Source organism: Centruroides sculpturatus, unplaced genomic scaffold, assembly GCF_000671375.1.
Source record: "Centruroides sculpturatus isolate CEXI.00-Female unplaced genomic scaffold, Cexi_2.0 scaffold2480, whole genome shotgun sequence".
In the NCBI taxonomy this organism is placed as follows: domain Eukaryota; kingdom Metazoa; phylum Arthropoda; class Arachnida; order Scorpiones; family Buthidae; genus Centruroides; species Centruroides sculpturatus.
In genome coordinates, this window is record NW_019386595.1 from 1 (window position 1) to 22949 (window position 22949).

The following is a 22949-nucleotide window of genomic DNA, read 5'->3' on the forward strand; positions in this document are numbered from 1 at the left end:
AATTATGTATGGGATTATGCCTTAATGAGCCTGGTTCTTATTCTTGTGCATGTCCTGATGGTTATCGGTTATCTGGTGATAAGAGAACATGTCAAGGTAAAAATATGAAATAAAATTACAGTAAATCACTTATAGTCAAAATTCAAAATCTATAGCCTGACACTATAATTTTATAAATACACATACTGTAAAATTACAGTAAATCACTTATAGTCAAAATTCAAAATCTATAGCCTGACACTATAATTTTATAAATACACATATAATAAATAAAAATTACAGAATTAATAATAAAATTTTCCAAAACGTTTAAAAAACCGCAAATTTTATACAGTAAATTGTAATAACCACCGCTGTTGCATTCTNAGCAATTTTTTAATTATATTTTGATATTGTTTTCAAAAATCTTGCCATCATGTAAATGTAAAAATATGAAATAAAATTATTTTTAAATTCTAATTACTGATGTGATTTGTTTAAAATAAAATAGCATTCAATACGTGAAATCTCATAAAATGACTTGAACTGTATCTTACTACTACTACTACTACTACTACTACCACTACTACTACTACTACTAATGGCATTCCCCAGAGAAGTGACCAAGATGAAAGTGTATTTCCTGTGTATGACATCCTGCAAACTTCAGTTCTCTTACAAACATCATATAGTCAGGGCATAGCACAACAGGAATGTACCCACTCTCATCCTGGAATCTGCTGACATACCACATCACTTCACAACTTTGTGCCATTTCCCTCTATCCATACATACCTCTTTCACTTTCACAATCACTATTCTTTTCATACACTTAGTACCTACATTCACTCAGAATCTGTTTCTCTTTCAGATACACTTCCACTTGCTCAGTTCATCTTGTCCTTGGTCTTCCCTGCACACTGCCCCCACACAACTTACATACCTCATCTTTTGACATTCATTCCATTTGACCAAACCAATGAAGTCATCCTTGATGCACTCATTCCATTGCATTTTCTTTCACACCACACTGCAGCAACACATCCTTGTCACTCACTAGATCTCAGATATCTTAGCTGCAATAACAGTGCTCTTATGTTCTGTTCCACACACCCACACCTTACAACCTTACAACCGAATTGGATGGATCACTGTCTTGTAGTACATAGCCACACTTGCCTTCTTCAAAAACATTCTTATGAATCAATCTCCCTTTTGTACTCAACTATTTTCATACAAGCTCCAATTTCCCTATATGTTCTGCCATTCTTCTCAAAGGTGGTCCTCAAGTAAACAAACTCCCTTACGTGCTCTATTGTAACACTGTATAACAATATCTTGCACTCACTCATTTGCTCATTTCTTTCAAACACCTTCGTTTTCTCCATTTACTCTCAATGCCATTTTTTTCCTACACTCATTCAATCTTGACATAAGACTGAACTTTACTCTGGCTTTTTACCCAGTGAAATGGTATCATCAGCATGTAACAATCAATTGAACAGTTCACCACCCACTTTCACACCCATTCGCTCTTCTTTCAACTGCCTCATATATTTGTCTAACTTGTAAGTATACATTGAATAACCAGTGAGGCATCACATAGCCTTATGCACACCCATAGTCATATCGAACCAACTGACAGCAGGCCCACTCTAGCCCGGGACAAAAAGACAAATTGCCGGCCCTTAATATATAAAATGATGGAACTGGCACTTCCTGTGAGTGAGGGACCGGGCATCTTGCAGAGACTAAATCAGGATAAGTCCACTTGCTATGATTGNATTTAAATTTTAATACAACCATATATTTAGAAAGAAACATACAACATAACATTAATAATCAAGCAGTACAAAACAGTAGAAATTAAGAAATATTTGTACTTAGCCACAAATTGTTAACCATATAATTTGTTAACTTTTTTAAATGCTATTAAAAATGTATTATTGCACAAGCAATCAAAATGCCATTATTTTGAAAATAAAACAAGATAACATCAACTCCGCTAAAATCACAAAAAACTTTTTTCTTACTTTCAGTTCTGCAAACTTTTTTTATTGTTTCTTTTAAATTTACTTGATCAGCAATTTCATGCTCAATTGCCAACATGGTCAAACCATTAAGACGATTTGTGTAATAGTCGAACGTAAAAAGTTCTTAATTAATTTTAACTTAGAGAAACTCCATTCGACACTTGCTAGTTATTGGCATCGTTAGCAATAGTAAGATTTGGGGCAAAATTTAACTTTGTAATTAAGCTCAGTATACATTGCTTAGGCTTTCTTTTTTGCCCAAAAGCGCAGATACTGCTGAAATTTCCTCTGCTAACTCTACCCTTTTTATGTCAACAGAATCACCATCAGTTAAAATGCATTCTAAATTCTTGCAGTGTTTTAGTAGCATTTCTTTGGACATGATATTTAAATCGTATATATTATATAAGAATTGAAAATAGTTACTATGATTACTGAGTTGTTCAAATCTAGCATTTAGTGCATTTAGTGCTTGATCGATTGTAAAATAAAAAAACTCTATATTTTTCTTTTGAATCTTTGATGGGTTCGTATAAGAAGTTCCTTTTCCTTCTTCTAACATGGTGTCGTGTTATTGTTGATCCAAAATTAGCCTCTACATCAATTTCGGTAGCATCAATAATAGTTTCATCGAAGGACGAATCCGATCGAAGATTCTTAAAAAATATTTTGCAGTTTTGTAAAAGATCAAGTGCAAAGGCTAGATCAAAATCTTTTGTTTGCATAAACTTGCTTATTGGATTAATGGAATTTAGTATTTTATGCCAAATAACTAACGAACACAAACTCTTAAATTGTTTAATACAATTTAATAAACCCGAGGCCTCATCTCTTATTAATTTAAATTATCAATTTTTTGGTTTTCGTAAATGCTTAGCAAGGCGTCGTATACATCTCCCAAATGAAATCTCAAAGGCTTTAAGGTCTCTATCCAACTCTTCCATCTAGTGTCCAAGGCCGGATTAACCCACTTTGGGGCCCTAGACACTTTCTTTTTACTGGGCCCCCCTCTCCCACAAGAAATAAAGCACACAAATAATATAAAACAATAAATAAAACAAAACTAAATAATGTGAAAAACTAAAACAAATGTTAATTTTTTATTAATAAGAAATATTTAATTGCTATAAAAAAAATCTAAATTATCTGAAGAATTTTATTTACAAATGTTTTCAAAATAAACAGTTTGACCGGGATCTTCTAAAAACTGGGCCCTAGATATTTGTCTCATTTGTCTATGCGATGATCCGGCCCTGCTAGTGTCACTCAATGGTTTCAAAGTTAAGCCTTGAATGTGTTTTAAAAGTATTGCCCATCGAAAAGTAGATGCCGAAAAAAAATAAATATATTTTTTGGACCGTGTTGAAGAAATTAGCGGCTTCCAAGGATGCTTTAGCCATATCATTAACAAGATTGAGAGAGTGGCTACTACACGGAACATAGAATGCTCGCGAATTATATTGTTTAATTCTAGATTGCACTCCTGCTTTATCGCCCCTCATATTGGACCCGTTGTCGTTTCCCTGCCCTCTGATATCATGCAAATTTAAACCCAAGTCATTAAGTTCTCCAATTATAATATCAGACATTTGTTTTCCTGTGGATCTTTCGACTGATAAGAAGCCTAAAAAGCTTTCATTAATTTTAATTTCAACATCAGCGTCAAATTTATTGATTGAAACGTATCTGATTACAAGAGTCATTTGCTGTATCTTACTAATGTTAGGAGTATAGCCTAAATTTATGGAAAAATATTTTGATTTTTTTATTTCATCAATAATATGAGACTTTACACTTTGATGCAGCAGATCTATTATCTCGTTTTGTATATTGTNATACTCACTTGGGATTATTATTTGATAATTGTTTTCTAATGACAATATGTAAATCATCCTAAAATTTTTGGAGGAAAAAAATTTAATTAATACATACATTTTTAGATAAAGGTAATTAGAATAGTTAGATTCTTGAAAAAAGGAAAAAATTAGACTCAGTTAAATTAAACCTTAAGTTAGATAAGATTTATATTTATTACAAGAGCAATGTTTCTATTATTTCAATTATATTAGTTATACAGTGGATTCTGCTTAACTAGGACTAATTCATTTTGACCCAGTTAAGCGAACTAATAATAAATTGTACAATAAAATATGTAATATGTAGGTAAATAAATAAGTAGGTACCTATTTTAATGTTTTATTAAACCAAAATACAGAAGATGTTTGTACTATAAATTTGCCCCTCACGACAATAAATAATTGATTCACATAATGCTAGTATTGCCAAATATTAGTAGTGATGTAAACAAGGGTTGACCATTCGATCTGTTCCTGATCAAACAATTTTTCCTTTCTTTCTTTTTAGTTAGAACATGTTCTAACTAAAAAGGGAGAAAGAAAATGATTCGTCCAAAAGTCATTTTACGGTCTTCCTTTGAGCACAGTTTCCTTTACTTGGAGATGGGCCACTTCAATGGGAGTATCCGTAGAATTCGCCAGCTTGTTGCTGGTCTCAACAATCAGATGGCGGCTGTCTGAATCTAAACATAATTATGCACACAATACTTTTCAAGGGAACTCTAGCTGTCTTCCAACTCAGTCAAGAGACCTTGCAAAATTGTTTGGCGATATTTGTCTCTTTGCTTTTAAAGGAATCGTCCAGTCCAATCCAGAGCAGGGTCAGTAACTTGCATTGAGGTCTGCCTCAGACGAAATCAGTGTGATACGTCCCACTATGCTGACCCCCTCTGGAAAAACCGAACTGCCCAAGCAAAAGACAAAATCACCTTGTCTCTGCCAACTGTTAGGCATACATGACATTAGTGTACTTAGTGCCTACATATTTTCGGAAGATTACTAAAATATATCAAAAATTGATAAATTCCTTTACTGGGACAGTAGCAGAAAAAAATTTCTGCCACTGTCCCAATTAAGCAATTAAATTATGTATTAATTTATTAGTTTGGTTTCCGTTCTTTGAGATTAGGCCCGATAAAGTGGCTGCTCTGATTAACCAGTGTTACCAATTAAGCAGAATCCATTGTATATTAAAGCCTGAATTGTCTTAATTTATATTTTATAATTATAATTTTAACTAATTTAAAATTTTTTCTGTATTTTGATTAGGAACTAGGACAAATATTTTTGTATGTTAACAGAATAAGTGAAATAAATTAATAATTAGAAAAATTTTAAAAATGCAAACAGAAGGGATACATTTTAAAGCAAAACTTTAATTATGGCATGTAAATACGATTCAAAATAAATAATTACAATATTGATAAATCAGAGATACAGAAAGAGATAAAAATGGCAACAGTAGAAAGTTTTTTAAATTATTGTATACCAGGTAAGCTGAACGTTGCCTGGACAAAAAATAAAAACAAACATTAAGATTATTTTGTACTTCTAATCCTTCTATCATATTCTATTATATTATAGTATTTCATTTATATAACTATAAAGATTATCTTATGTAAAAATTTATCACACCAAGTGAACAACAATCTAACACATTTAAAAAATTGTTTAAATTGTGTACAGTAGAGGAATAAAGAATTTTTAATTTAAAATGTGTTAGATTGGTCTCTTGGTGTGATAAACTCTTATGTATGATAACCTTTGTAGTTATATAAATCAAATACTATAATATAACAAACATTAAAACAAAAACCATATAAAAAGTTTGGTTATTTCAGCCTACCATTGTCACATTTATCATGATACTCAAATGGTACAATTGAAAAAATATGATATCTTAAATCTTTTCTAATGTTAACTCTAAGAAACTGTACTATTTACAGCCAAAATATCAAATGGTAATCTGCCAACAAATCAAATCTTGCAAAAATGGACCAAATATTTAAACTCTATACCCTCAGAAACCACCTAAACCCTTTGTTTGCAGGTAACCTTGTATTTCCTATTTGAATGCCACCATACTGCTGGTCTGATAGAAAGAAGAGACTGTTGTGGAAGGGGGTTGAAGTACAGTCGACCCCCCTATAAGATAGAGATACGTTCCATTCTTTAGGAATCCGATTTCTTACGAATCCTTTTAATCACAACCCGACACGTATCAAGTTTACGGACTACGGCTGTTTGAAAGATTTTCTTCCATAAAATTAATCGATTCTAGACTAATCCGACTCAACATTTCCAAAACACGTATATATTTTTTGGAAATAATCTGTATAAACTACGCTATAAATAAAAAATTGTAGGATTACTTACCGAGTGTCACCATTCGACATTGCCATTGCTCAACATTGTTTTCGTCGCGGAACAGCTCAGCAAAGAGCGGCCGATTTCTAACAACTTATTTTTCTGTGAAAACTTCGTAGAACTTCGGAGACATCATTAATATAAATAATTTTAATCGCCGTTGAATAAGAAATGTTTCTTTCACAAGAAATGTATAAAATTACAGTACTGTATTAGACTTACGGTACCTAATTTACATACTGACAGACGATAGTTAGCGTAAAAATCTCCGTAGCGTGGCGCCACGCTAGACGGCGGAAATTATATATTTAATTATAACAAAGTTACAATAAGTTAATATATAATTATATATACAGTACCTAATTTATATATAATTAATATATAATTATATGTACAGTACCTAATTTATATATAATTTATATAATACTGTCCAGACGATAGAAATCTCTCCGTAGCGTGGCGCTACGGACGGCGGGAAAGTAGTTCGGCTGCCCGATGACGTTTGAGGTGTTTATAGGGAACTTTTACTACTTTTTACGGATACCGGTAGCAATTTTTTCGTAGTTTTATAGGAATCGTAATTATAGGGACCGTAATTATAGGGGGGTCGACTGTAATTCTACCAAAAGTAATAGTTGACCTTCTCCTGGAAGAGAGTATGGTCAACAACTACTAATTAATACTGCTCTACTATTAATATTTGAAAAGTGATCCATGTTGGATAGGTTGTGATGTTGGATAGCAAATTTCATCACATGCACCCCGCATGTGATGAAAGTTGCTAACCTTAACTTGACATAAGACTTGTTTAAATAAAAAAATCCCATAAAAATGCAAGAATAATTGCTTTTGTGTGATCCCATAAAAAAACTGGTTAAACTAGGTTGAAAAAGTAAAGCTCAGCAAAAACATCTAAGGAATAAAACATCCTCATTTATATATATAGATATACCAAACAGTGCTATAACTAGCCTTTTATGCACCAGGTGCAAACTTCTGTAACTATGCCCTTGAAAAATGCTCTAATATTACTTGGCTCTGACAATAAAATGGAAAATTTCTATAAAAATAAATCTAAAAACTAAATTTTTATTTATAAGTACAGTACCTACTTAGTAGAATTTAGAATACATTTAGTAAAGAAAAATGTTTATTCAAAAATATTTGCCAAAATACACAATAATACAATACAAAAATGACACCAGACACTCGTTAGTAGAGATAGTAAAGACCCAAGGCTAAGGCAAACCNATTTGAAAAAAAAAAAAAAAAAAAAAAAAAAACTACCTAGTAGAGCGTTGTTTATCCGAATCAATTGGGGACTGGGGTTGTTCATATAACTTATTTTTCGGATAACGGATTATGTATGAAAAAATACATTATTAATATCCCATGTAATTATTATATTAGTATATCCCAATAATAGTATATTAATAATCCCACGTTGAAATTTTTCTCCTTTGTGTGTCGCTCGTGTTGAATTTTCATCAATGTTAAGCCTAACAAAAATTTTTATAATAATAATCATGGCTATTGTATTGCTAAAAATTATTTCTTTATTTTGTACAAACAAAATGAATATATTGAAAAATATAAAAACAAAAAAAATTATACTTTAGAAGTTAATCTAGTATTAAAAACGTTCAATTCAGCACAACACAGTCCGTATGGAATGCTTTCGGTTAACCAACGTTTCGGTTGATTGGCTTTCGGATAAATGGCGCTCTACTGTACTTATAGATTTACTTTCTGCGCTTTCCTCATTGTGAAGTCTTTGCTGACATTGTCATATAACAGAAGCTATTCTGTGTCACATTTAATTGACAAAATTGCTAGCCCAGACAATCTTTCTTGGCCATCGTTGAGTACAGGTGCGTCTTTATCAATTTGAGCTTACTAAATGACCTCTCGCAAAAAGCTAGTCACTGGCATCGTTAAAAATTCTTTATAGAGACTACTAAGTTGGAAAACATTTCTTTTAACAGTTCTACTATAGCTTTAAGATTCAGACTTGACTGACATTCACATTTATCAAATAATGCAGTCGCTTCAACTTGACTCTTCAAAGTTTCTAATTTGGCCCAAAATTTTATGGTATTTATATCTGAAGAATATTTGATACTCAAGTCAGCAGCACGGTTTTTTAGTTCTTCAACTGAATATGTAGTTATGCCTTGTACTGTCAAAAAATTGAAAAAGTGGTGAATGTTGCATAGTTTTTCGAATCTCCATTTGAATTCAGAAATTATTCTATCTATTGCTTCAGTTATCTGAGTTTTGAAACTTTGTTGTTGGGTAATGTCATAGCCAGCATCTAACCTTTTGCTTAAATCATGTCTTTTTATTCGCTTTCATCGCTTTCAGGAAAATTGTCTTCAATGTCAAATTTTTCACAAACTTTTTCTGCCTTTTCAAAAACATTGTCCAGTCTCATGAATATTTTGAATCTGCCTTGTTAATCCCTTGATTAATTCAGAGGCTTTGTCAATAGTAATGGTTTTCGTCTGTAGAGCTACATCCATTGTCAACAGATTCTAAAACTTGATCCCAAATTTGCAGAGTACATATGAATTTGTAGTTTATTAGGTCCATTATGCTTTTAGCTGTAGCAATTGTTTCCACATTATAATCATTGGTAGTTAGAACCTCTAGCACACACCAGATTTGGGGAATTTGCATGTTTAAAGCTGACAGCCCTAACTTTAAAGGCCCATCTAGTGTTGGCGTGTCTTTTCAAAGAAATATTTAAATGTTTCATTAAAGTTTCCCATCTGACCATAGAACTCGAAAAAAAAAAAAAAACACGAATATTTTCTCGATTACGCCAAAAAAAGTGATCATATCGGGTGTCACACTAGCAGTGTGTATGCCAGATAAATTCAAAGAATGCGCTGCAAACAGCATGTAATCAGCATTATCATTAATTTGTTTTATTTTGGCTTGGACACTGTTATATTTACTGGCCATATTACTACCATTGTTGTAGCCTTGGCCACGAACATCTTGAATATTCAATCCATCAACTTCTGATTTCTCTAAAATTTCTTTTGATAAACCCTTGCCCATTTTTTCATGAGACTTTATGAAATCTGAAATGTTCTTCAATTGTAACTTTTTGCTCGGATATTTTAACAAATTTCAATATTTGTGACATGTGTTCTTGATGTGATATGTCTGGCGTACAATTAAAAAGCATAGAAATTTTTCCATGCGAATATAGTCTAAAATTTGTTTTTTGACTTCAGATGCAAGAATATCCACTAGCTCATTTTGAATATATGGCATAAAATAGGAAATATTTCCTTTATCAAGCGATTCGATGTGTGCTCTAAGTTCAGGATTGAATTTTGAAATCATATCCATGGCACTGAAGAAAACTTCAGATCCTGATTTTCCAATATGCTCATGAGAACCTGAGAGGTAATTATTTTCTGTGCAGAACAAAAGTATACTAGTAAACACTTTTAAAATATGTCTCCACTTTTTTGTTTCTTGATCAATAGTTTTTTGTAAAAATGCATCTATTGTGGTCTTACTTTTGAATTGCTGTTCAAGCATTTTCCACTTCATAAAATTTTCTCTTTAAAATATAAAAAGAACCATTGGATGAAAGAAATTACGAATCAAAGTTTTCTCTATGAAATATAGAGTTTTCGTGCTCAGGGATATGTGGACTTAAATGATGCCAATCATTAAATCCTTTTTGTGCATCAGCAAGTGCTGGCCTTATCTGGTTAGTCAAGGAAGAACTGAAAAGTATACATGGGAAACAAAATATTGCATCTCTTTTTTTTACTGTACATCAACCATTGTCTGGGTATCATCTCACCATTGCTCGTCTTTTTTGTAAACCAATGCATATGAAATTTTTGTCCTGTGTCTTCAGTTGAAGAAATGATTTTACTACCTTTTCCTTGATCAGGTCCTTTCTCGACAAGGAAACAACGAATGGGGTCAGTTAAGGGTAACCATGAAACAGGATCGTTTGTCTAATTGGATCTTATTAGTTGCAGCTGTTTCTACAATTCGAATTTCAAAACTTTGACTAACGGCGGACAAGGTCAAGTCTTGCTGGATTGGGCTGACTGGGCTGCCTTTATTTTTTTCTTTAAATTGTTTCCAGACCCTGACATACCAGGAGATGTCAAAACGTCATTAGGTACATCATCTTCCTGTCTATTTTCTGCCTGTGTGACTGTCCACTTTCTTAACAAATTTCCCAATTTTTTGGCTTCAATCTCCCTCATGCACTTTTTTTTTTTTTTGAAATTCAGATCCAGATGGATGTTTTTGTGACATGGTGTTTGTTATGATGTGCATGCTTGGTTTATAGTAGCCGACACATATTATTTCTGAAAGAAGAATTGCGAATCAGGTCTAGTCTAGTATACCAGTATATAGGTTATGCACTTGTGTGCCGAACATGAGCATAGAAATGGTCACCATAAAAATGCCATCTAAAAATAAATATAACGTCTAAAGTAATAACTAATAACATTTACAAAATAGTATTATTTATTAATATTAAATAAAACTTTCCAGTACAACTTATAAATACAATTTTTCAACTTACCCAAACAAGTTCATCAACAAAAAGCTTATTCACTCTCACACACGATTTTACTTTTAATTAAATTTTAAATATATAAAGACCATAAAATAACGACTAGACAATAACCTCCGAATGCCCCTGATGTTAACAATACAACAATGATCAAAATGAACGTGGCTGACAACTTGAATTATATGTAAATCTCAGCTAGTTTGACAGATTTGCTTAGAGGTGGCACCCTCCTTCAAATTAATTTAGATTCTTGTCTCAAGGTATACTTTTGTTTGTGCATGTAATGTTGAGAGACTTATGAGTGTTGTAGTTTCAAGATCACTTGACAAATGTCATATAGTATAGTAGGCTGCGTCTACACCCATATACACGATACAAAATATTGTATGTGTGCTATTAACTATAAGTCAGCCAACTTGTGCCTGCACTAGATAGTTATTTTTTCTTTGGATTGGCAGCAATGTGTCTTTCTTTTGTCAAACACAAGGACCAATTTTTGGGGAATGCATGACCCAAAACTTGGTCCAGGTCATTCCAGGCACAGGGCAGCACCCCCCAGGGTCTGTGCCCTGTGTCTGGGCACCACCCTAGTTATGGCACTGATACCAAATAATACTCACTCACTAAAAATAAATTCAAAAATAGTTTGAGTTGGAGTTAAAAAGATCTGCAGGAAAATTATTATTAATTTTGAGGAAAAGGTAAATTTAACTTTAATAGGATTATTAGTTTCTACAGACTAGTTTTATAAATATGAAAGTTTTCCAACATGAAATAAGTTATAACTTTATGTACATAGAAAACAAAGAATAACAAAGTAAAAAACGTCTTGATTATAGTACACAATAAATACTAAAGAAAAAAATTCTAATTCTAAGAATTTTGAAAGTAATCATGATATTGCTATAATAAATTATGCTCTTATTTTTTATGGAATTCTTATTCCATAAAAAAGTAATCTCATGTTAAAGATGAAGATATAAAATGGAAGATAGTCATAGTAGTATCAATTAAATTTATGAAAATCTTTGTATACATATTTCTATACTGCTAAGCCATGTAATATACTCAATTTTTCTACTAACTAAAAATCATAGATTGTCAAAGAAAAGTTTTATTAAATTTGCTGTTTTGAAAAATTTTGGAAATATAATCAATATTGTATTTGGATTTTATTCATTAGAAATATATATGAATATGACAGTCCCCAGAAACATATTATTGTAATAATGTAGAACTTTAGATACTAAATTGTTTTTAAAAACAATTCATAAACATCATACAAATTAGAAAATATCAGCAGTAACAACAAAATTTAATTTGTCAATGGATAAAAATATTCAGAGGAAAATAGATAACAAATTACTTTTTCAAAACTTCAATATAAAAAGCTAAGATATATTTATTAATATATAATTTCATTTAAATGAAAATAGTTTATCATGATTAAAAAGCTAAACAATATATAATGATTTTCATAAATAAAATGATTGCTTACTTGCAGTCTAAGAAAAATAAATTAATGATGATAATGTTTTTGACTAACAAGCTAGCTTCAGTCATCAAGAACTTGAATAATTTTAAACCTTGAGAATTTAATGTTTGATTGAGCACCATCATCATCAGGAACAGAGGTCACATGATGTAGAGCAGGGATGGCAAACCTTTTTGAGTCTGCGTGCCACATAGTAAGCATATTAAGCATACTTTTCTTTAAAAATGATTATGCGTGTAGAAGTTTTAGACTTCTAGTAACTATATTTAAATTTGGCGGAATGACCGAGCAGTCAAAGTGGTAGGTTATTGCTCTTGTGAACCCAAGATCAAAACCCCAGAAAATTTTCAGGTGGTGATCCATTCTTCACCATCTGACTGTTCCATTTGGAATTTGCTAAATAAAAAAGCCTTCTTAGTGCCCACAGGGCAAAAAGAGTTTTATAAAACTATATTTAAATAAATAAAATAATATGCTGTAATTAGAGTAAATGTAAAGAANAGTAAAAATAAACTCAAATTTTTTAAAATTTAAATTCATTCAGGTTCTTCAAGCTGATGGTGGTAACTATAGTGCCTGTGTTAATGCTGGTACATTAGCTCTAGCTGATGCTGGAATTCCTTTGAAAGATTATGTTTGCTCCTGCTCAGGAGGACTCATTAATGATAAACCTATTGTTGACATCAATTATCAAGAAGAAAGTTTTGGAACACCTACATTAATTATAGCCATTCTCCCAAAAACTGAAGAGATTGTTTTGGCAGAATCTTTTGGGCGATTGCATATTGATTTACAGAATAAATTAATGGATCAAACAATAAAAGGCTGTGTGAGTATTTACGAAATTATGGATGAAGCTTTGAGACAGCATGTTAACAAAATAAATTGTAGAATGAGAAAAGATTAAAATTCATAAAAATAATTAAAAAACTCTCAGATAATCTTTATATACAAAAGTATTTCAGGTTGTATTAATTAATAAAAATAATTTTGGTGTTACTTTCATGTTGGAATGTGACTTTTAGCAATCTTTTAGAAATTAATTCTATGTTTTAAAATGTGTATTCTCTATTTCATTAATTTATTAACAAAGGTTTTGGTAAACAGTCCAGTAATAAATTCCATGAAACAATGGTTATCTAACTACTGCAGGTCCAATACATTGTCTTAACATAATTACACATAGCATAGAACATGTCACTTACAGTTTTGATAGATGAAGATCAGCATATGCATTATGCAATTGTATTTTATCTGTTAAACACATTTTAACTACCATAAAAATGATATGTATGACAAGCTCAAGCTTTTTATTTCAAATTTTTTAGTTATATCTATCATGCAGTAAAAGTTGATCCCAAACATATTACAGATTACCGTTAGCTAGAACTGAAATGATCTATGACAGGGATGGCAAACCTTTTTGAGTCTGCATGCCACATAGTAAGCACATCAAGCATACTTTTATTTAAAAATGATTATGCATGCAGAAGTTTTAGACTTCTAGTAACTATATTTAAATTTGGCGGAATGGCCGAGTGGTCAAAATGGTAGCTTATCACTCTTGTAGACCCAAGATCAAAACCCCAGAAAATTTTCAGGTGGTGATCTAACTGTTCCATTTGGAGTTAGCTAAATAAAAAAGCCCTCTTAGTGCCCACAGAGCAAAAAGAGTTTTATAAAACTATATTTAAATAAATAAAATAATATGCTGTAATTAGAGTAAATGTAAAGAACCTGATTAAAAAAGGTGATAAACCGATATCCTATAATACGTTACGTGCCAGATGATTTCTTCGACGTGCCACTTTGGGCACGCATGCCATAGGTTCACCACTTCTGGTGTAGGGTATCAATATGGTATAATCAAAACTAATCTCCCATATACAGAAATCAGATGTCACATTTTACTGATCCAAGCCATCTTCATGCTTCAAATAGTGACACAGAACCACACATGTTAATTACTCTGTGATAAGTTCCTTTTGAAGATTAACAATTTTTCTGCTGTTGCTATTGTTATCCAAAAACAGCATCTTTAATTTAGGTTTCCACAAATTGCATTTGAGAAATTTATTAATTTATTTACATAACTGGTAAGGAGTTTGAGTTATTGTGTTATGCATTCTCATATAGTGATACTCAAATATTCTCTTAATTCATGAATCTAAACCTTAAAATTTTTTAAAAATATGTTTCTTTTTTAGAATTTTTTAAACTTAATTTTCTATTTTATTATTCATTTAATTCTTGTAGTTGAAGTCATCCAATTTTTGCAACCAATAAATTGCATTCACTATTTTTTTACTTAAAACTTTTATTTAGAAAATTTCCTTTATAATATATTATTTTTCTTAATTAAAATATAGTAATATCATAAACAACAGATGTTACTGTTCATGTAAGTTTCAAATAAGAGAATGTAGCATTCTTTAGTAGAACATTATTTAATTTTAATTCAATTAAGGTTATTTAAATAAACAATTTGCCATTTCAGATTTCATATTACATTCAAAAAAATAAACATTTATGAAATGGGTAATCAATAAATTATTATGTAAATCCTTCTTACTTGAAGAAACATTCCATCTTGATTTCCTTGATAAGCTAATATACTAAGTATTGTGTAAACTTTTCTTATTTGTTGCAATGTGAGATTACATAGATAATCCAAAATACTCTATTAAAATGAAAGATAATTAATTTTAAATTGATATTATCAATCAAAGAAAGAAAGAATGTTTCATAAATACTTTTATAAAACACCCAAATGATGACATATCTTCAGTATATTCTTTAACTAAATATACAAGTGTGTCAAGTGAAACATTAATTTCATTAGCTGTTCCACTACCAACATGACTGACTAAATTACCAACGACTTCCTGAAAATTTATAAGAAATTAATACTAAGGATTTAGTTCACTTTAAATTTATGACATTTATATTATCTTACCTGTTTGCAATAAGTATCAAAAGAAACAAAAGCTTTTTGATACAAAGAAGATCCAAACTGAGATACAGTTATATCATTACTTCTTATAAATGTCTCTGCAAGAATTAATAATGATCCAAGATATTCTCTAATAGCCTAAATAATAAGAAAAAATATATGTAAATGTAACAAAATAATCTGTAACTTTAATTAAAAAAAAAGAAAAGAAAATACTCACAGAAGTATAGACAAAGGATGCATCTAATAAGGCTTCAGTAAAAAGACCAGCTCTAATTTTGTTTCTCATTAAACTTTCAATAGGCTTTCTATGAATTGCTAATGAATGCAATACCAAAAGCACTAAAAAATCTAAAACCTTATAAAACACAAATCAAATAAGTAACTATAATAAAATTTGGTTTTAGTAGAAAATACATTTTACCTTATATTTTTCTGTTTCATTTAAATTGTTAATTACCTAAAGAAATTTAAAATAATCATTTCAACAAAATAACTATCTAATACTTTATTTACAAACTTACTTTTATCCATGCATCACTAATAAACTTCTGAAATCTGAGTGAAGAGCGAATTGCATCCAAAAGTACAAAGTCCAAACTTGCAAAATTTATATGTTTTTAAAATAAAATATTTATTTTCTAATTCAAGATTTTAGAATATATACCTTGATCGTGATTTTGGAAATGACGACAATATTGGTTGAAGACTTGCAAAATCTAGATTATGGCGCAATTCTGATATGGTCTATATTAAATTAAGTGAATATTAATATGAATTTAAACTATTATAATACTAATTAACTCGTAGTATAAAATATTTACATCTGCAGCATCTTGAGCATCAATGCTTTGTAAAATAAACTTTGTAATTATTGGAAGATCTTGAATATCAGCTGATGGAAGAGTTTTGATAACTACTTGTCTAATCTTTAAAAGAAAAATAAACTTTTAAACACAATTTTTTTAATAATATCTTAAGAATAATTAAAGTAATTTCTAAGTTATTTTATGTTTAAATTGCATTAAAACGCCTAACTTAATAATTAATATACAATTTATTACACAGTTTTACCCTAGTTCCAATAATTTAATTGTACAAATATTAAATTTAATTTAACTCTTTGCAAACAGTTTTTTTTATAAACAAAATGCTGTAAAATATTAAGTTTAAAATGATATCAGATTAAAAATTTTGGAATCCTTTTAATAACAAATTATAAAATTGACTATTAGACTATTAGACTAGTGATATAATATATCCCTAGTAATATATTACATCCCTAGTTTAATATTTAATAAACTTTTAATATTTTCAAAAAAAAATACCCATTATAATTTTAATAAGTTTTCAGATATCCTGAATATTCATTTTTCCATTGACCAAATTCTCAGTTATGAAATATTTCTCATTTCTGGTAATTATATTAACTAGGTATTTTCTAGGAAAAGGAAACTGAGCTCTGTGGCATAGATTTTTCTATTTTGGTTTGATACAAAAACACAAAAATGATGATAATGTTCTGTCTAAAGCAGTTTAAAATCTGTAGGCGTAGAGGGGATGTGCATGTCCATTGTCATAGTTGACAAAACGTGAAGAAATGTTTAAAACACCCATATGCATAGTCAGCAGTCTACTGACTCCAGAGACTGGTTAAAACATGCACATGTGTATCTTGCAGCTGCATGTGTAAGTTTTCAAAAGGTAATTTTGTCACATCATGCATGTTAAATGCCCATTATGAAGATCAAAATAAAAAGTTGTCATAGAGATCAATGTAATTAATAGCAATCATAAATTTGATTGACACATTGTGTGTGATGAGCTTACAACTGGCAACCCATCCATACTGTTTTCACGGAGAAATTTGACGTCGAATATCTCATCCCATAGAGTGAATTTCAAAATTCTGACTTCATCATGACATTGACCTTCCAAGTTGTACATAATTGCAAAAAAATCATGTTTAATGGTCATGCAGATGCTTTGAACTTCAATCACAGACAAAACACCTTTCAACTTATGAAAAGCTCCACTCAATAATATAAATCATTATATAAAGTCTGCATTAAGGCTAGAAAAACATCCATCACATCTTGAAGTGTGCCTTGTTCTTCAGACAGTAAATCTCTCTTTAAGTTATTTTCTTAAGACTTTTTTTAATATATAGAACCAGCAGATGAGCCCAGCATTGCCTGGGCAAAAAATAACAACAAAGATTAAGATTATTTTGTACTTCTAATCCTTCTATTTTAGTAGCTTGGGAGACCCCCTAGTGGGCATTCTAGCAGCAGTGGTGTCATTCTGTGGTATAAATAATAAATTCCTATTACAAATAAAAATAATAATATACCGAATTTCTCATGGTGTACCCTACTAAAACACAGCCAAAATGTATAACAACATACTGAATTTATTGTTAATTTAAATAATAGCTAGGGGCATCCTAGTGGCTGTTTTTGGCATATTGTGACAGAATTCAGTTTTTCAGCTTTATTATATAGAATGGTTTGTTTTTATATTTTTAATAACTAAATATTTAATAAAATATTACACTTTTTATGAATTTCAATTTAAAAATATTTAATCACTGTTTTGAGATATTCTGTTTTCCTATTTGTATTTTAACTTCTGAAAGGCAGCTTATGATACATATACAAGGCAATACATATTTAGAAGCAAGCGTATGTCAACAGCTTACATGCAAAGTTAAAATAAGAACATTGTTGAAAACTCAGTGATGTACAGTCTGGGCTATTTACGTGGATCTGAAATTTGTGGGCAATCATCATCATCTAAATTTCAGAATTTATCATTTCTTAAAAGCAATAGCACATAGCAAAACTTTAGAAGTTCTATTTTATATAATAAAAAACATATTTTGGGAGTTCCTGCAATTATTATCAGATTATTCATACATAATTGCTTTCAAATCAAATATTTCAGCATATTATTAAAGAAACAAAGGTTCCCTACACAAAATATAGAACAAAACCATTTCTGATAAAATTAAAACTCTCTTATATTTTCAAACTGCCTTTTATAACTATTATATAATTTTCATTTTTCAAAACACAATAACTATGAACAAATTAAACTATGTTTTTGACAGTGTATTTTGAATTTTAAGTAAATATACTTGTTATTTAAAATAACTTTTACTTCCTACATCATTTCATTTTTAGAATGTTTTTTGATTTTTAGGAAACAAGTGTTTAGCATTAACAAAAACTGATGATGCACTTGTGTGCATACAGTGATTGAGTAAAGATAATGATGCTTTTTAGGACAAATTAAAATTAGAGATGTAACTGAAACTAATATATCAGCATATTGGAATGTCCCTGATATATCATAAAAAAGATTGGATTATTGGTTTGTAAAATGAATTAATTCATTTTTTGATAAGAATCCTTCACATTGTATGCTATGGTAGGCATTCAGACACAGGCTTATGCAAACTAAACAATTACAATTGCCTAGGCCTCAGATCTGACAAGGGGACCTTACAGTCTCGGAAATTCAGTTCAGGATGAGACTTTGCAGGTTAGTAGTATACCTCAAGGGTGTCCACCCAGAAGAATTGTAAAGTGCACTAGCCAAAATATTCTGAGAAAAAGGGCTCTAAAGTTTTAAGTGCAGCTCATATACTGGTTGATTTTACACTATGGCAGCACAGAGAAATTGGCTGAGTCTGTAGCAAACTTGCTTGCCACGTGGGTGATCTAGGTTCGATCCTACTTTTGGCTAACTTTTTTTTTTATAATTGTTTTAAAAATGATAACAACTTTTAAATAAAGTTAATGGCCTAAAAATATTATTATCAATTAAATCATAAATATTAATAATAATCAACACCAGTTCCTCAAATTTACAACAAATATTTTTAACCTCTCCACAGCTTATAATATCTTAAAATTTGTAATAACTTTTTAATGACAATAGTAATTAAGGTTTTAATTTACCTCCATTAAAAATTCATTTGAAATTATTCAACTTTTTAAAAATAAAATATCATCTTTATATCGTTAATTCACATTTTAATTAGCTGTAACAGTCATTTCATAAATAAAATAAAATTATTTATGATTTAATTGGTAATATTTTTAGGTCATTAACTTTAGTTAAGACCTAAAAATATTACCAATTAAACCATAAATAATTTTATTAACTTTATTTCATTAACTTTAGTTAAATGTTGTTATAATTTTTAAAACAATTAAAAAAAAAGTTAGCCAAAGGTAGGATCAAACCTAGATCACCTGTGTAGCAAGCAAGTTCGCTACAGACTCAGTCATTTTGCTGTGCTGCCATAATGTAAAATCAACCAGTATATGAGTTGTGCTTAAAACTTTAGAGCCCTTTTTCTCGGAATCTTCTGGCTAGTACACTTTACAATTCTTCTGGGTGGACATCCTTGAGGTATACTACTAACATGCAAAGTCTCATCCCGAACTGAATTTCTGAGACCGTAAGGTCCCCTTGTGAAAGGAGGAAATAAATCAATTTGTAAACTTTTATTTCTTTTTATTTGAATTTAAATGATTAGTGAACAAAGTGGATGTTCTTTAAACTAATGAACTTTCAGGCTTTCATTTATTACAAACAATTGTAGTGTGGGACCGAGGGGGGGAGAAATTTAAAAAAAACACGACGAATGATAATATGTGATATATATCGTCACCATCTCCCTTGCCGTTTGGATTGCCGAGCGGTAACAATCAACGACATGTGGAAGCAGTTGAGTCAGAGATAGATGCTTCGTTTACAAACAACACAACCGTTTATTAAACACGAAAGAAGCTTACAAGATTTCTGTGATCTTGGAAGTTCTGCGGCGGCTGCGGCCTCTGGGTCTTCCTGTCCTTTCCAAGATAGTCCCATTCTGAAGGAGTGTCCCTTGTTCGCGAATGAACCATTCAATCACGTCTCAACGGCTCTGGGACGATGCGGTTGACTTCCATTGATGGAAAGATGTCGATCCGAGGTCGGGAGATGGAGACGAAGATGGGTGTGATACATACACACAACAACAGATCTGTCACTTGGAACTTTCGGGAGAAGAAGCCATCGCGTCCTTGAATTTCCAGGGTTTTATCCGTTTTCTCTCAGATTCCCCTTTCCGATTAGTCTCTCCTCGTCACCTGATGACAATTCAAAACCTTTTGGGGGCGCGGGAGAGATCAAAATCGAAGTTTAATTCGATCTCCAACCGGAAATGGTCGATGGACTTACATTCTTCTATTGTTTAAAAGTTAGCGTCGCGTTTTCATAAAATAAAAATTTATTTCTAAGTACTATATATTTTTTCTCTAAAACATTTATTTTAACGCGAATTTTAGTGAGGGTTCGGACCTGTCCAGAGCCTCACAACTGCACTTAACAAAATGCGGTAAACAGGATTTCGTAAGGTCCACGACTACCCTTTAAACTGTAACAATATTTTTTTATTTTGTATACTGGTACATTCTATATATTAACAGGACTTATTATACTGGAATTATGGATGCAGATATTTAGTCTTACAGTTTAAAAATAGTGTTCTATAATAATGTAACAATATTTATAATAATGTTCTATAATAATGTAATAAAAAATAATGTAACAATATTTATTCACAAAACAAATCGTACAAGTACACTTAAGAGCTATACGTGCTCTCGCTGCTATCACCCGACGGCAAAAACAAAAAAAATACTCTCTCCCTTTCGGAATTCCCTGCCGGAAAAAACCATCCCGTCCAACAGTGGCGTGACGTCATAAGAAGCGGTGGATGCGCCGCTTTCCTCGTATTTTCTAAAAAACAAATACACATTAATTTTAATTATATGAAAATAATTGCACAATATTTTATTATAACCGCATTGTGTATCTTATTACAAATTTCAANCGAAGCCGAGACGAGGAACTGTGGAGAACCAACAGGAAAATTGGGTACCCTCTGTCCTTTAATTCTTCTTATTTCCCCTTTCTATCTTTTCTATCCCTTAGTTTAATTTAGTTTTAAGTTAGTTTAAGTTTACGCGCGCAACTAATTTTGTCGGGAGGTAGTTATCGGAAAAGTAACTACCGGTATATTGATATATCTGATCGCTCGGGATTTTGGAACATTTGTAGATAACAGCGGGAATCCGAACTTATTCTGTATATATATTAATGTTAGCGCGAAATTAAACTCGTTTAATTGGTAAAACGTGTCTGTGTTTTCCTGTCCGCGCTATACATCTTCACAGTCTATTATCTTCACACTTTTATGTAACAAATGTGGGTTAACTCCTGTGACAAAGAGAACTATTGGTATGGTATGAACTTTATTCATTTTCTGTAGGTGTTTTACTTCTTGAGAGAGTTCTGTACATTTACTTATTTTTTCTGTATAGCTATCGATAATTTGTAGATTATATGTATTTAGTATAGCAATGTCAACAATATAGGTAGTTTTGTGCACTCTGTCAATGAGGATAATATAGGGTCTATTTTGATGGATTGTTTTATCTGTTCTAATTGTTCTGTCAAAATATAGTTTGTATGTTATATTCTCAAGGATAGTTTGTGGAATATACTTATAATATGGTGTTTTTTGTGGTGTCTAGTGAATATTTTTTTGCTAGGTACTGGTGAATTATTTTAACTACTTGTTTATGTCTGTATAAACAGCCTGTTTTTGCCAAGTTTTTAATCTGCCTGTGATATGTTGTATAGTTTCTTGTGCAGCATGACATTTTCTGCATGTGTCACCCATGGTATCTTTGATTATGTGTTTTCTGTAAGCCCTTGTACTAATGACTTGGTCCTGTATTGCAATCATAAAGCCTTCTGTTTCCCTTGTGGTGTTCAGAGTGAGAGGTACACGATCCCGCAAGCGAAATGGTACAAAAAAAAGAATCTTAACACAAAGTATTATTTTTCTCACTGAACAGGTTTGTTTATTGGATCCCAACTTTACAATTTTCAGAATTTTATACATATACAGGCGCTCAATGGTACACCTCAAAAAAAACAGTTATCTTGCACCCACGTGACAATCTGACGAGGACTGTAATTACTTACACTAACTTACGCTAACTTACACTAACTTATAACTAAAAATGGAAGAATAGAGGATATAGAGATAGACAAGGAAAGAAGTAGAAATACTCTGGTTTCTTGCTATGAGCCCTTGGTTGGAGAACACTTTGGACTAAGAGGCCTTCCCTCGATGATCTCTCTCTGCACTTTTTTGGTCTTAGGTCACTTCTTACTTGTAGACCTTTCGCCTACAGTCTTTTTCTTCGGATTGAGTCGTCTTCCCCAGAGGATCTCTCTCTGTACTTTCCCGTCTTCGATCACCTCTCACTTGTAGACTTTTCATCTACAGTCCTCCTTTTCTTTTTTTTCTTCGGATCGCTTCGTCTCAGATCACTTCTTACTTGTAGGAGCACCTATGTTACCTCCTACCTACTCGAGATCTCCACTCCATCTCCTACCCTTTCTCTCTGTTTTGCTTCCGGGCCTCACTCCCTTTTCCTTTGTTCTTTATTTCTACGAAGAGGGTAATCCTCCCAAGGGCAAAAGGGGTTTAGAGAAAAGAAAGTTCTAGAAGGATTTAGACAAAGAAAGAGGAAACTCTAATACTAATACATTATAAAATATAGGGAATATATCATATCATGGCTGACGGCCACACCCTAAAGAGATTCCCATTTCTCAGTCAGTGGTTTGA

The 22949-nt window shown here is 31.3% G+C and overlaps 1 protein-coding gene across 1 annotated transcript in view; it reads right to left on the reverse strand.

The window, feature by feature from the left end:
• Window positions 1-3855: 3855 nt before the first annotated feature.
• Window positions 3856-22949, reverse strand: part of LOC111615374 (Fanconi anemia group D2 protein-like) — a gene marked incomplete at its 3' end in the record, with an annotated part of 28423 nt that continues 9329 nt past the window's right edge. Inside the window, exons 2-10 of the mRNA XM_023356791.1 lie at window positions 16072-16176; window positions 15915-15994; window positions 15772-15847; window positions 15672-15707; window positions 15468-15605; window positions 15251-15385; window positions 15048-15179; window positions 14867-14974; window positions 3856-3905 (exon numbers count right to left, since the gene is read on the reverse strand). Coding sequence (XP_023212559.1) covers window positions 3856-3905; window positions 14867-14974; window positions 15048-15179; window positions 15251-15385; window positions 15468-15536 — 494 coding nt within the window. The remainder of the gene's footprint in view (window positions 3906-14866; window positions 14975-15047; window positions 15180-15250; window positions 15386-15467; window positions 15606-15671; window positions 15708-15771; window positions 15848-15914; window positions 15995-16071; window positions 16177-22949) is intronic.